At 39.5% G+C, this 14,358-nt stretch overlaps 1 protein-coding gene across 1 annotated transcript; it reads left to right on the top strand.

The window, feature by feature from the left end:
- Nucleotides 1–3,140: 3,140 nt before the first annotated feature.
- Nucleotides 3,141–12,682, top strand: LOC103465800 (phosphatidylinositol 5-phosphate 4-kinase type-2 beta). Its single transcript, XM_008410972.2, has 9 exons — nucleotides 3,141–3,799; nucleotides 7,979–8,076; nucleotides 8,903–8,999; nucleotides 9,095–9,247; nucleotides 9,438–9,584; nucleotides 10,613–10,651; nucleotides 11,001–11,114; nucleotides 11,259–11,520; nucleotides 12,477–12,682. Exons 1-9 carry the CDS (start codon nucleotides 3,656–3,658, stop codon nucleotides 12,665–12,667), a joined length of 1,245 nt encoding a protein of 414 aa, XP_008409194.1. The 5' UTR covers nucleotides 3,141–3,655; the 3' UTR covers nucleotides 12,668–12,682.
- Nucleotides 12,683–14,358: the final 1,676 nt, after the last annotated feature.

Here is a 14,358-nt window from a genome sequence, read left to right as displayed (position 1 = left end):
GGAAGTCTGCAGAGTACTTGAGACCTCCGACAGAATAGTCCAAATAAGACTGTATTTACTCAATCACAAACAACGCTTTACTCATCTACAGTGAGATTTATCAGTTCCACTGTAAATTCAAAAATCTAAATTCAGGGCTATATCGGTGAAAATTTCAATATATGCCTCCATTCTTTTAAAATACCTGCTTCCAATTTCAGTGTCAATAATTAAATTGTTTCATACTGTACTTTAAATTGCAATGTTTTGTGATATTTGTTGCTGTAACAAAGTTGCTCTCCGAGGTTCACCGACTAGGCAATCAGGGTTTTTTTTCCCCCTCCTTTGCCTCTTTGCATCAATGTCATAATCTGTTTATGCCTCCTCATTTGGGGCCTCGATATCTTTTATGGTAACTTTGCTCTACTCTATGCTTTGATCTAAAACCATTCTATTGTAGCTCTGGTTTTATGTTTAGGGCCTTTGTCCTGCAATAAAGTGATTTCACCCCCATCTATGCAGCCTAGGCAGATTTTCCTCCAAGATCACCCTGTGTTTAACATTATCTCTATCCGAACCAATGTTTCCTGTCCTCGCTGAAGAACAGCATCAGCATCCCCACATCATGATGCTCCCACAGTCAAGTTTCAGGATGGGCTGAGAATCTTCAGTGATAGCAAATGTTATTTTCTTAGAAAATCTCAGCAACTTTAAATACTCTTACATCATGGTTTTCCACCTGACAAACTAGACACAAATGATTGGATGGGAACGTTTCACATCTTCTTTATTCTACCAGAGGTGGGCGATGCTGCATTTTTTAGTATCAATCCGATAAACAGGGCCCATATCGATAAATTGCTTTTATCAATATAATTTTTAGTTAGGTTTGATGTGTTATCAATCTTCTGACCTTTTTTTGTAGCCTTTCCTTTGAACTATTTTTGTTCAATTCTTAAGTAGATACTTAAACTTTGAGCAGAATTTGGACAAAGTTTAAGTTCAAAATAATTTAATAACATATGTATTAACATGATTTGTGCACATTTTTCCAAAAATAAACATACTGAATAAACCAACAATAAAAAAGAGAGCAAATCCAAACAAAATCTGTTTTGTGGTAGACATGAGAACACAAAAAGAAAAGAACATTTCAAGAGGGAATCTGAAGCTTAAGAATCGATCTTGCTAGCTTGTCCAATACTGATACAGACTTGATATTGATATTTTATATCAGTCCACCCACCTCTAACTACTACTATTGACACTATTGCTATTCCTCCATCTTCTTCTTTCAAAAATGTGAAAATATCTCCTAACTATCTTTTTGAAGTGATTCCCTTAGTTTTAATTTAATCTTAAGAAGATTTCTAAGAAACTAATGTGTCTCTAATTTACATTCCTTACTGTGTCTGTTTCCCTCTGTTTCCAATATCTCTCAGTTTATGTGAAAAGGTGGAGTGTAACTACTAACTAGTGACTAGACTCTAGTCACTAGAGGTTTTATGCGCTTCTTACTGGTGGTACATCTGTTACTACATCTGTTGTAGAGAAACCCAGTTAACTTTAATTAATGGTAATGAAGAACATGTTCGAAAAAACAAAACAAACAAACAAAAACACATCTATTTTTGAGGGCAGCAATAGCAATCCACGTTGTTAAAATGACATTCTTACAAGTTAAATTAAAAACATTCGCTATAAATTCTTAAGAACCCTAGAGCCCAATCTTTATGGCAAGCTGTTGTAACATTTAGTAGCAAGGGAGGCTTTTAAAACAGATTCCGATAAATAAATTCTTGAGATTCTCAGAGTGACATCCTTCCTATTCACAATTAGCATTTCAGACACCTAAAGCATTACTTTTTTCAGAATTAAAAAAAAAAAACATTTCCCATTTAGATGTATTTGGTCTAGCGGCTGCATCCCACAATTCTGAGTGTCCTAATAGTCTAAATGTTGCTAAACCCAGATTACAAAAGAAGGCTGGAAGGCTATGGAAGGCTGGATCGGGGCCAGCCCAGCCTTCCTAAATCCATCAGCTTTGAACCTCTGTGGATCTGGATTTTAGCGCAATGGTCCCCCAGTGTTGAGACCGCACACTGCAGCCAGAGAGGCTGATCCGACAGTCTTCACTCCACTTTTGATCGATTTGTCAGTGAAACGACCGTGCATGGTTCTTTCTTTTTTTTTTTTTTTTAATGTACCGCTTCAAGTAATAAATAAACTTGTTCTTGTGGTTTTATACATTTTCATAATCACCAAGAGAATCAAGCCTTTTTCAATTTGTGCCCTCTTCATCCTGACAGTTAACAGTCAACCACCAAACACTTTTACACAACACATCTTATTTATTTATGTTATCACTGTCTGTCCGTCCATCCATTCATCCATCCAGTAAATAAGTATGTTTATCTTACATTATCACAAAATTTGCTGGAGGGACTTCCCTCTTTCGCCTTGGGATCCCTCAGATTGAGCTGCAGGATGTTGCTGAGAGAGATGTTGGTGATCCCACCTGCTGTCCCCGCGACCCTTCTCGGATAATATGGATGGGTGGATTATCCATGGATGGATGAGTGAATTTATTATTCCTTTGTGCCTTGTTATTTCAATATTCTTGTATTTTCCTCATTGCTCGTGGTAATGTTTGTATTTTGTTTATTTTTATTTTGTTTTGTATGTCACAATTGTTGTTACTACGGTGGTTCCCATTTAGTTCCTTGCCCTCTGTATTTTTATAGTAATCATAATTTGTCGAATTATGCATCACAGGATCTGTCAAACTGCCAATTTAATAAAATCAACAACATTTGAATTTGTTGATTTTGTCCAGACACAAAGCAAACAAATTTACACTTTAGCTGCGGCGACAATACAGAAACATTGAAAAAAAACATGAGACATGAAACAGTTATTTTGTCCCTGCTGATTAGATGTACTTGAATTAAAGGTTAGATTTTTATTTATTTTTTTAGATTAAAAAAATGTTTACTGGTGTCGAAATACCAGTAACAATAAAATACTAGTTGTTGAGATATAAATTTCTTTCTTTTTTTTTTTTTCTTTTTTTTTTTGAATGACCTAATCCAGAATAAACGTGAAATCTCTTTCAGGTTAAAATGGGAACCCCTGCAGTTCCACCACTACGCCGGCAGGGGACGCGGCGCAGACGCCATCTTGAGGACACCCCAAACGCATCGCTTGTCTGGCGGCGGGCGGTTGATAAACCGTCTCCAGCTCATCATGAAGGGATTATTTACCTTCAAATAACACAGCACAGTCTCAGTCTCAGGTTACCAGACTTACAGGGAGGGCGACGAAGAGCTGGGCAGCGACATTTCATTGCTGTTGGTTGTTTTTTTTTAAACGAGGGCGGCGGCGCTTGTAGCCCGATGGCCGGTTAGCTTGCTCCTCGCTGGACTCCGCCGCGGCCTGCTCGGGAGGAGGAAGGGTGGTGACGGCGCAAAATGCTCCGCCGCTGACTGCCTCCCAAACAACACACATACACGCAGTCCTGCTACATTAATAACGCAGACTCAACGAGAGTGAGACGGCCACCACGATGCACTTATAGATTTCAGTTTACACGTCGTTAACTTTGTGGGTTTCTTTTTTTTTTTTTTTTTTGGTTGTTTTTGTTGCGTGAAGCGAACAGCCAGCCGGAGACGGCATCATGTCATCCAACTGCACCAGCGCGGCGGCCGTCAGCGCCAGCAAAACCAAGACGAAAAAGAAGCATTTTATAGGACAGAAAGTGAAGCTGTTCCGAGCAAGCGAGCCCATCCTGAGCGTGTTGATGTGGGGAGTCAATCACACGGTAAGCTCATCACCACTACCTCTGTGTGTCGGCGTGTTTTCATTTAGCTGCACCTTCCTAGCTAGCCGCTCTTCATCTGTCAAACAAGCTCTCATGCTTCAAAGCCATCGCAAAATTATTAAGATTGTCGCTTATATTCTGCTTTAATACTATAATCAAACAAAGTTGTTTTTTTTTTAAAGTTTTTTTTTTCATTGAAGTACTAGTTCTCAATTAGCATTTTGCTATATTTCATATTTTTATTTCCTTCTGAGAATATTTTTGGGGCAATTTTTTTGCCACTTTAGAGCTGATATTTGACCCACCAAAAAATATAACAGAAATCATGATTTTGTTTTCATTTGAAATGCATAAACTTCATAAGAGTTTAACTGCGATCTATACAAGAGAATCCCAACTCGAGCTTAGTATCCTGTTATCTGAGCTCAGAAAAATCTGCATGTCCCCACCAGAGATTATTATTATTTTTTCTCAGTGAGGATTATTCTGCCATCACAGATTATTATGGATTGCAAAGTGTTTTTTTTTTCTTTCTTTCTTTTTTTTCGTTGGCGAGTCGTGATGTGCTGTTGCTGTGGTGCAGGCATGGTGAGGTGGGAGGGGCCAGGACAGGCAGCAGGTTACAGATTTTCAAAACAAACCTGTTCCGAGCTCGTACTTAACCGCTGCTGGAGTTCAGCTCCTTCGTCTCTTTGCTGCACTTTATTCCATTGCATTATCTCACTTTAATTAGAGCAGAAAATCTATCTATCGCATTCTCTTTTGGCTGAGGCTGCTTGTTGCTATAAAAAAAAAAAAAAAAAAAAAAAAAGCTCTGTGGAGGACAGGCTGGGCCGTGCAGTGATGGGTAGATGGATGGGAGTGGGTTGCACAAGCAGTTTTGGATTTGCCTAAACTGTTGCACTCGTCCACAGTTTTGATAGATGCGTGGAAAAAGTTGCCGTTCAGGCACCAATGGATTACTGAGGCGACTTGGCAGAAGCGAGGAGGCCCATGTTCAGCTGGCTCAACAAGACATTATTAACTTGGCAACATTGATCTCAGTTTAGTTGGTTTCAATTTTGTGTCATTTTAGAAAAAAAACAAAATGCCACCTCGAGGCAATTTCAAAGATAAACGGGGTTCAAATCATATCCAGAGATATGCAGTTCAAAGCAATACAACACAATAACTGAGGCAGGGTTTGATTTAAATGTATACATTCCTATTATAATACAATTCATGCAAATTCAAATTCCGTTACAAACTGTATTTATCTAAGCAAAGCGCAGCCCAGTGGACTGTCACTGACTTTGCAGCAATTTTTACTCAATCAGTCATCCTGGCCAAGCAACGTGGCGTTGATTTTAATAGGAAGAAACCTCCAGCTGAGATACTTGTTACTCTCCCGCTGTCACTCAAAGGTGGAGGGGCAAAATTGAATAAAATCCTATCTACTAAACATTTTTACTTGAATTATTAATAAATTTGGTAGGATGCTTACTCAATTTCTTTTTAAGTCAAAAGCATATATTGTGGGAAAAAGCATATATAGCAAAAGCATATATTGTGTGCATACAGTGTTTTTTGTTGTTGTTAAATTTGTTCTTAAATGAACACTTGTAATGTAAAATGTACTCATCTTCTTTTTTCTATATCTGAACTATACATCAAGATTTGGTCACCAGATATGAGTCGACTCTAATACTTGTCCTAAAAATGAGCCCATTACATGGTTGTTTCTTTTCCATACGGTTCTAGAATGGTGCCGCTGACGGTGGCAGCACGTTGGAGCAGCTCTGTACTTTTTGAATTTGAATAAAAATAAGTGTTTTTATTTCAATGCTCATGAGACCCGTAGGAACGCGATGCTACGTTGGCCGGTCAAATTGCATCTCTTGAATAAAAAGATAAGAGTTTAAAAAACATGTTTTCTTTTGTATTTGAAGTTGGCTCCTTTTGATTGGTGCATTTTACACAGATTTTACAGAAATCTTTTCTTACTTCCTTTGGAGCCAGTTATGCTTCCTTTTTTTTTCTTAACCCATATTTTTTTTCTTCCTGTTTTTGTGTTTGGAACGAACACTAGTCGATCCTGTAAAACTCTAGGTTTTAGTTGGAACAGAAAATGGTTAAAATGATCCATCCATACTGTGATTGGTGGGATAATTTGGAGGAGAATCCCGAGTGTCCAGGCACTTAAAGCAGTTTGTCTTTTTGTTTTGTTGTGATAAAGTTTGACTTTCTTCACCTAAAATGTTAATATCTAGGTTCCTATATTGTGTTTTTTTTTAAACCCCATCTCACTATTAATGTCTACTTGCATAAATTTGTTATATCCAGATGTCATTTTTTTGTCAAATTCCCAATCTAATTGTAATTCTCAGCATTAGTTTGCTGTACTTGAGTGTCGATAACTCTGTCATTTCAGAGTTGATTTTGCCAGAACTGAAAAATACCTGCAGCTTTCCAAATTTAGTGGTACGCTGGGGGCAGGGGGAGAAAAAAAACATTCTGCTTGGGGATTTGGGAGGCCATTAATGGGATGTTTATCACTGCAGCATCTTTAGTATTCAGCGGGTGAACTTTGGGTATGTGGGTGCTGCACACAGGCCTGATGATTTGAGGTGTGGGTGTTGGGCCGAGTCGAAACATCAAGCAGCCTTCACATCAAAGCTGTCCCCTTCCAGTCAGAAGTTTCATGGACGTTTAATTGTTGCCTAGCAGGGATGGAGAAAGAAACGGTAAAAGTTAGTGCTTCAGTGTGGTTTATTTACTTGCTGCAATAAAAGAATTTGCCAAACGGCTACAGTGGCATTTAGCCAGTCTCCTTTTGTGTTTGCCAGCATGTTGTTGTTTTTTTAATGTCAGTTACGGGAATCTCATTGTCTTTCTGGGTGAGCTTTTGTTCTGGATGTGTTTCTCCAGATAAGATCTGTGTTTCATGGTTGAACAGCAGCACTTTATAAACTGTGGTTTCTCTGGCCTGAGAGCGAGTTGATGCTGCCGCAAACTCCTAAAGATCAAGTCACATGGAAGTGATGATGCCAATTTCTCTTAGAAACTGTTTTTTTAAAAAAATTTATTTATTTGTTTAGGTTTTTATTTTGTTGTTGATTTGGGAAAGCAAATCTACATTCCTGTCACTGTTATGCATGGGTCCATATGAAGCACGCGACAATGGTACTTAAAACAACAATTATTTCCTAAATAACTTGATTGTTGCATTGATAAAAATTGTAACATGGACTTTAGAGAAAATCTAAAATAAAAACACACTAAAATCAGTTCTCTAATGCGTATTCAGTTGTAGCATTTTGTTCTTTTGCTATGATCTGATTTCAGCTGCTTGGTCAGGCTGTCAGCATAAATGCTGCTTGTAATTTCTTTGGTTTTAGAATATTGTCATCCCCATAAGAGCGATGGATGGTGCGCTCCTCTCTGTTGTCACTCCTCTCTGTTTGGAGAAATTTTGGATGGTGAAAAACTCGATCTGAATTTGTCTTCCTTGCAATCGTGGGAAAATTCAGCTAATATTCAAATAGTCTACCAGCGTACGAGTGAATGAGCAGATCGATAATGTGACAGGTGAGCACGCAGCTTTAGCACTTGGTGATGGGTGTGTTGGTGTGGGTGTGACTGTCACAACAAGGTATGAATCGCGTGCTTACTCGCGCTCCTGCTTTGTGTGGATGAACAAGTTGGGTGTGCTCGGTGTGGTCATATTTTCTGTTGACCGTGTTATTATATCGCGCTGTAGCGGGTTATGCCAGGCACGCAATCATTGTTTGCAACCTGGTCAGTTTGTGTGATGTTTGAAACGGGGGGGAAACAAAAAACAATTGCTGCTGATAAAGAAGTGACCTGGGATTGGGTTTAAGCGCACGTCGGAGAGATGGATTACTTGTGTTTTAGTGGCCGTTCAGTTTTGCCGCTCAGTTTAGCAGTGTGCAGCAACAAGTGGGAGATGGGCCTTACTGCAGTATTGTGGTCCATACAGCCAGAAAAACTAACTCTGGCAGTTTCTCTGGTATCTTATTTAAAAGACTTATAATAGGAATAAGTTCACGATAAGTTGTGAGTCGCTTTGCCTCATGGGATTGATAACTGTGGGGAATGTTTGTGTAAAGATCTGCTGCTTTCGCTCTTGTCGACGCAATTTCCTGACCTCCTTTCTTCTTCTCCTTTTTTCTCCTCTAGATTAATGAGTTAAGTAATGTGCCTGTACCTGTGATGCTGATGCCAGATGACTTTAAAGCCTACAGTAAGATCAAAGTGGACAACCACCTATTTAACAAGTGCGTATATCAGTTCCTGTGCTGTCTTTGGTTTTCAAAAGGGGAAAATCTGTAATAAAATGGAAAAAACCACAAGATTAAAAAACTGTAACTCGCTAAAGGACATTAAATAAATATAGCTGGGAATCTGCAGCAGCCAATACATTCTCTCTGTCATTGTAAAGGGTAAATGTAAAGGGTAAAAATACTTTAATTTTAAGGAGAAAACCCAGGTTCAGTAGGTCCTGGGATTGGATCAGGACATCCTTACTTCTTTAAACACTGAGCTTGTTAGTAGAAAAGGGAACTTTTACACAGAAATGCAGTCGCTAATGGTCTGTATATAAAAAGGCAATTTATGGAGCTTATGTCTGTGACCTTTATCTTCACAGTGTGTAAATCGCTGCTTGACTCAGCTGGTGTTTAGTTTTTGTCAATGATCTGTTTATTAGAGGCTTCAGGTTTAAATGTAGGTCACCATATTACTAAAACCTTCTTTATGGCTCTATTGTGCAAAGAATTATCCATAAAAAAAGACAACTTGTGATTAAAAATACAAACTTAGAAATCTTTACCAGAAATGTACATCTTCTAGTTTCCTGTTTTATTTTATTTTTTCACGTTTCACACAAGGAGCTCAGTGAAACGTCAAAATGGACCAATGATTTTATTCAAAGTTACAGTTAGTATCACTGCTGAATTGCTTTTGCCACATTCGCAGGATAAAACTAGCAGAAATAAACTTGGCGATCTACATTCAAGCATGATTTCGTCTGTTCCACTCCCCCCTTAAACAGGAGCTCAGAGCTTTGCTACATTTACCGTTTATCTCTCTCCTCCCTATCAGAGAAAATCTACCGAGTCGCTTTAAGTTTAAAGAGTACTGTCCCATGGTGTTCCGAAACCTGAGGGAGCGCTTCGCCATCGACGACCAGGACTACCAGGTTACACGCCTTCTGCTAAATGATTCACCAAACACCTAGGAAGTAAAAAATTCCCATTAGTTGTTGAAAAGTAATACTTTTTCATTTTCTGGCAGAACTCTCTGACCAGGAGTGCCCCGCTCAACAGCGACTCCCAGGGCCGCTTCGGCAACCGCTTCCTGACCAGCTACGACCATCGCTTTGTAATCAAAACTGTTTCCAGTGAGGACATCGCTGAGATGCACAACATCCTAAAGAAGTATCATCAGGTAGACTCACTCAGAACCGTATGTGGAGAAACATTTATATCTCTTTCGTCTGAGCTCACTTTAACTACTGATGCGTCAAGTAAGATGACAGCAGAGCTGCTCTGTGCTGAGTTTTAATCAGCGTTGCAAGCAGAATATTTCATCCATCACTCCCACTCACCCTGCGCTCGTCTCCTCTCGTTGCTTCCAGTTCATAGTGGAGTGTCATGGCAACACGCTGCTCCCTCAGTTCCTGGGCATGTACAGGCTAATGGTGGACGGCGTGGAGACGTACATGGTGGTGACCAGGAACGTTTTCAGCCATCGTCTCACCGTGCACCGCAAGTACGACCTAAAGGTAGGAAACCGATCAGGATTCTACCCGTACTTGTATTTGGTATTTGATGATTAAATTAAATGCTGCTACACAATGCACACCGACTTGAGATTGTATAAGATTTTTGCAACTTTTGATTTCATGGATTTATGTTATACATCCATCCATCTGCTAAACCGTCTTATCCTTGTGGAGGGGCTGGTGTTTTTCTCCAGTGGTCAAACTTTTGTCTCCGTCTCTTTCTCCATTTGTTTGTCCGTCCATTCGTGCATCCATCAGCCTGTTAATGCAATTACCAGACTGTCCGTCTTTCCATCCAACATTCGATCCATGCACTCCAGTCCGCTCGTCCATACATCCTTCCACCGACCCAGTTTTCCGTTCATCCATCCACCTGTCATTTCATCCGTTTAGGCTTCCATTCATAAATTTTTCTGTCATTTATCAACTTGTTTGTCCGTCTGTCAATAAGCAGAACATAAATCAAGGTTTGAGTCTGAAAAGAGAGGAATTGGGACTTGCAGCACGTGCAGACATGCAGTAACTGTGAATCCTGGAGTGCAGAATGATGCAGATGAGCTTTACTGCATTTTTACCTCTTGACGAAACAAAAGCAAAACTACGACTTAAAGGAAAAAGCAATGAATGTTTATCCAACAGCTGTTTTTGGTTTGGCTTTGCACTGATGAGCCATAAATTGAAAGTACCTACTTCATGTTTGAATTTAGTTTTTCCTCATGTAGTTATTTTGAAATCATTCCTGAGGTTATTTCATGTTGGCAGCAAAGTTTGGTGGAAGGATAGTGAAGTTATAAAAGTATCTGCAGTGGAGCAGAAGTCCAGCTCACTGTTAAATCTCAGTTTGTGCTGAGCTTCAGTATAAAGGACGACTTGATGTCGTCACACCAATCTCACATCCTTTTTATCAACCCGAAAGCTGCACTTCTTGTTCCTGTGTATGCATCACCGTGTAAAAAAAAAAACATTATTGTGATTTATTTTGTGTGGGTTTTGACTCTTATTTATTTATTTATTTCTCCTGATCTTAGGGTTCTACGGTTGCAAGGGAAGCCAGTGACAAGGAGAAGGTAAGCCTTAATCCTCTGTGCTGATGGCTGCAGGCATAAGGAGACAAAAATAACCCCCCTCCGCTGACCCCAGCTGCAAACTTGTCAAATGACAGCTAAATTAAGTAGTTCTAGGCAGAACGAAAGCAGATCCTCCCTGATAGCACCTTGTGCAATGGCCTCATTTAAAATATTAAGATCAAACTGTTCCAAGTCTTGTTTTGAAGGCTTCATGTTTCAAAAATTGCAATAATAGATGAAGCACAAAAGTCTGTTGAGTTGCCTGGTAAAAACTAAAGCGGCTGGTGGGAAAACTGATATAATGCGTCTCTCTCTCTCTCTCTCTCTCTCTCTCTTTCTCTCTCTTCAGGCTAAAGAACTTCCTACTTTTAAAGACAATGACTTCCTGAATGAAGGGCATAAGTTACAGATAGGAGATGATAACAAGAAGTACTTTTTGGAGAAGCTAAAACGGGATGTGGAGGTAGAGAAACTTTGGTTTGTTCTCCTGACATTTTAAACCACTGCTCCGCTTCGACAAATGAGTCTAAACTAATCCTTCTGCCGTTCAAATGGTCCAGCAGGAGCCCTGAGTAATGAAGGTTTTCCCCCCTCGTGTGCGTTTCAGTTCTTGGCCACCCTGAAGATCATGGACTACAGCCTACTGGTAGGCATCCATGACGTGGAGCGGGCGGAGCAGGAGGAGATGGACGTGGAGGGCGGCGGAGACGAGGAGGAGTTTGAGAACGACGAAATGGGTCGAGGCGTGCTGACCGGTTCTTTCGGCACGCCTCCGGACAGTCCTGGAAACCCCCTTAACTGCGGAGGATTCTTTGGCCCCGGGGAGTTCGACCCCTCTGTGGATGTTTACGCAATCAAGAGCCACGACAGTGAGCGTCCGGGTTTTTAAAAGTTCAAAGCAGTTCATTAGTTCAATCAGATCAGGCAGAAATATTGAAAACTTTTATCAGAAGTCCAAGATGCGTAAAATGCTTATCAAACGTATTCAAGCTGGTTGAATTATTTAAAAATGTTGGCATGTTACAGTCACAAACCTTAATGTGGGTTATTGGGATTTTATGGGATGAATCTGACAGAACGTGGAGTGTAGTTGAGAAGTGTTTGACCGTTTTTGTTTTTTTTACACCGATGCCCCAAAATAAAAATCCAGTGCGACCAACGACTCCTCCGAAAGAGTTAACGAGCTGCACCTGCATTCGGTACGGACACAGTGAAGGCCTCATATAAACCAATAAACCCAGTTGGCATGTCAGAGAGGAACCTCATAAAACCATGTCCTCACACAGCTCTGTTCAATCCATCATCTGGAAAAAAAAAAAACAGTCTAGTAACTCTAGAGGAGCAGCAGAGATCCACAGCTCAGGTGGGAGAATCCGTTGAGTTGATTCACATCATGAGGGAAAGCGGGCTACAAGAAGCTCTGCTCGTAATTTATGTGGAATAAATCCAGAACAAATTTAAACTTTCTGCCTATGTGAGAAAATGCATAGGCTGTTTTTGTGACGCTGCACATCACTGTTAACTCGTAATCCCTTCAGTGGAATGGAACCAAACCTGTCCAGTCTGTTCTGGTGAACGCCAATGTATTCGTAGGCAAAGTCCAGACTTGTGAAAATGTGTGACGAGGCATTTTAAATTATCATAAAATCCTAATACAACACATTTAAGTTTATTGTTGCAATGTGCCAAAGAGTGAAAATAAGTTAGAGGAGGAATAAACCCAAATTCATCATCTTTATCAGCCGCGGTTGTCTCTCGATATTTAATATCAGTATTTTTAATCGGTCGCAGGTGAAGCAAAAGGTGATTGTTGCTCTTGTTTCAGGTGCTGTGAAGAAGGAGGTTTACTTCATGGCCATTATTGACATCCTCACGCACTATGACGCTAAGAAAAAAGCTGCACATGCTGCCAAAACTGTGAAACATGGGGTGAGTCTTCTAATGCGAGTGTTTGGATGCGGCGCCACTCTGCTAATTGTTGTGCTCTACATCATGCCAGTAGTTGCTGTTTTTTAGGAGCAGAGTGTAATTGGAAACCCGAATCAGTCGGCCCTCGCTTATAGGTGAATTTATTACGCTGCTGTTGATTAAGGAGGCAAACATAGGCGTGCACGCAGCTTGCAGGAAGGCTTTGACTTTAAATTTGTGGTCAAACCAGAAGGTACACTTGTAAATGATATGCCTGCACAGAACAATATCGACATTTGGAGAACTATTCCCGTAAGAAAAGGTTGGCACAAGTGCAGACAGGCGGTTTGTAACCTTGGCTTTTCTCTGATTAGATGGTCTCTTGTCGCAAAGTCCAGCCCAGCAGGTCCAGTTAGTGGCTTAACAGTTGTTGCTATTTCTGGCAAAGCAGATTTAAAGTGAATCTACAACAACCCCAAAGGAGCTGGGGAGCCAATTGGTTGCTAGTTTATGCTTAGCACAACTTGTTTGTTTTTATTGGCAAATCAAAAGAAAGGAATATAAACCTATTGAAATTAACATAATTTCAATATTAATATAATATTGCACAATTAAATCAAGTGCAGAAACACAGGACATTTATTGCAGTAGGAGAACCGAATAACGGTATACTTCTAAAGTTCTTGTAATAACAATAGTTTTAATAAATTTTGGAAACTAGACATGGGCTGATTAACAAGATTTTCTATCCTGTTTTCAGTATAAAGTTCAGAGTTTGCATGTGGAAAAGCATGGACTTCTTTTTTTCTTTTTTCAGGTCTAGATAAATCTCTGCAGGTCCAGATTTGATTCTTTAGGCAGATGACAGAATAAGGCATACTGCCTGTTTCCCACTTAGAAGAAAGGCCAAATTTGCTGTATGGAAAACATATTTATAATTTGTTTCTCCTTTTTGTCGTTTTAGTTGGGGTGGAGAAAAAGTAATTAAATGATTTCCTTTGTTTCTGTTTGAACTGGTTAAGAGTATTCAGAGGTATAACATGATCTGAGACTATTTACAATCCATTCTTATTGGAGAGAAAACTATAATTGAAATATGAATAGGACTAATTGTTCAGCAGCACCAGAGTTTTGCTGAGTGAGATCATAAAAAACCCCCAAAACATTTTTATCGAAATAAATGGCAGCAAAAATATCTCATTGGCAGTGAGAATGAATCTGAAACCGCATGAATCACATCATCTGATCGTTAGGCTGATTTTATATCACCAGTCACTCTTTCCTTTCATTATAATCTGGCATTTATAAATAACAGCTATGCTTAAGTGCCAAAATAATGTGTTTTTTTGTGTACATCAAACCAGACTGGCTACAAAAGATCAGAGTCTGTTTCCTGCCACCTAATTTGAATGTGATGCATCAAGAATAAGTGACATAAGGCATAGAAAATTTTCCAGTGTCATGGTTTAAGATGTAATCACTATAAGGCTGTGCACAATGAATGCTGTTTAAAGTTTTTAAAATAAAGCTGGGTGCTTTGTCACAAATGGATGTAGTTCACATTTTGGTCACTAGATGGTGGCAAAGAGCTTCCAGTTAAATCCTTAGTATGTGCTGAATTATCATCAGCAGACTGGAAGCAGCTTGCAGCTAATTGAGGCCACACACAGGTCCTTCTCAAAAAATTAGTATATTGTGATAAAGTTCATTATTTTCCATAATGTAATGATAAAAATTAAAGTGTCATATATTTTAGATTCATTGCACACCAACTGAAATATTTCAGGTCTTTTATTGTT

This window comes from Poecilia reticulata, linkage group LG1 (assembly GCF_000633615.1).
Source record: "Poecilia reticulata strain Guanapo linkage group LG1, Guppy_female_1.0+MT, whole genome shotgun sequence".
Lineage (NCBI taxonomy): Eukaryota > Metazoa > Chordata > Actinopteri > Cyprinodontiformes > Poeciliidae > Poecilia > Poecilia reticulata.
This window is presented reverse-complemented; position numbering and strand designations above follow the sequence as displayed.

Bases quoted from the DNA above. Each gene is read 5' to 3' on its own strand.
- LOC103465800 (XM_008410972.2), top strand. From the start codon at position 3,656: ATGTCATCCAACTGCACCAGCGCGGCGGCCGTCAGCGCCAGCAAAACC. The intron at 8,077-8,902 runs GTGCGTATATCA...CCTCCCTATCAG, and splicing joins GACAACCACCTATTTAACAA to AGAAAATCTACCGAGTCGCT. The intron at 9,000-9,094 runs GTTACACGCCTT...ATTTTCTGGCAG, and splicing joins TCGACGACCAGGACTACCAG to AACTCTCTGACCAGGAGTGC.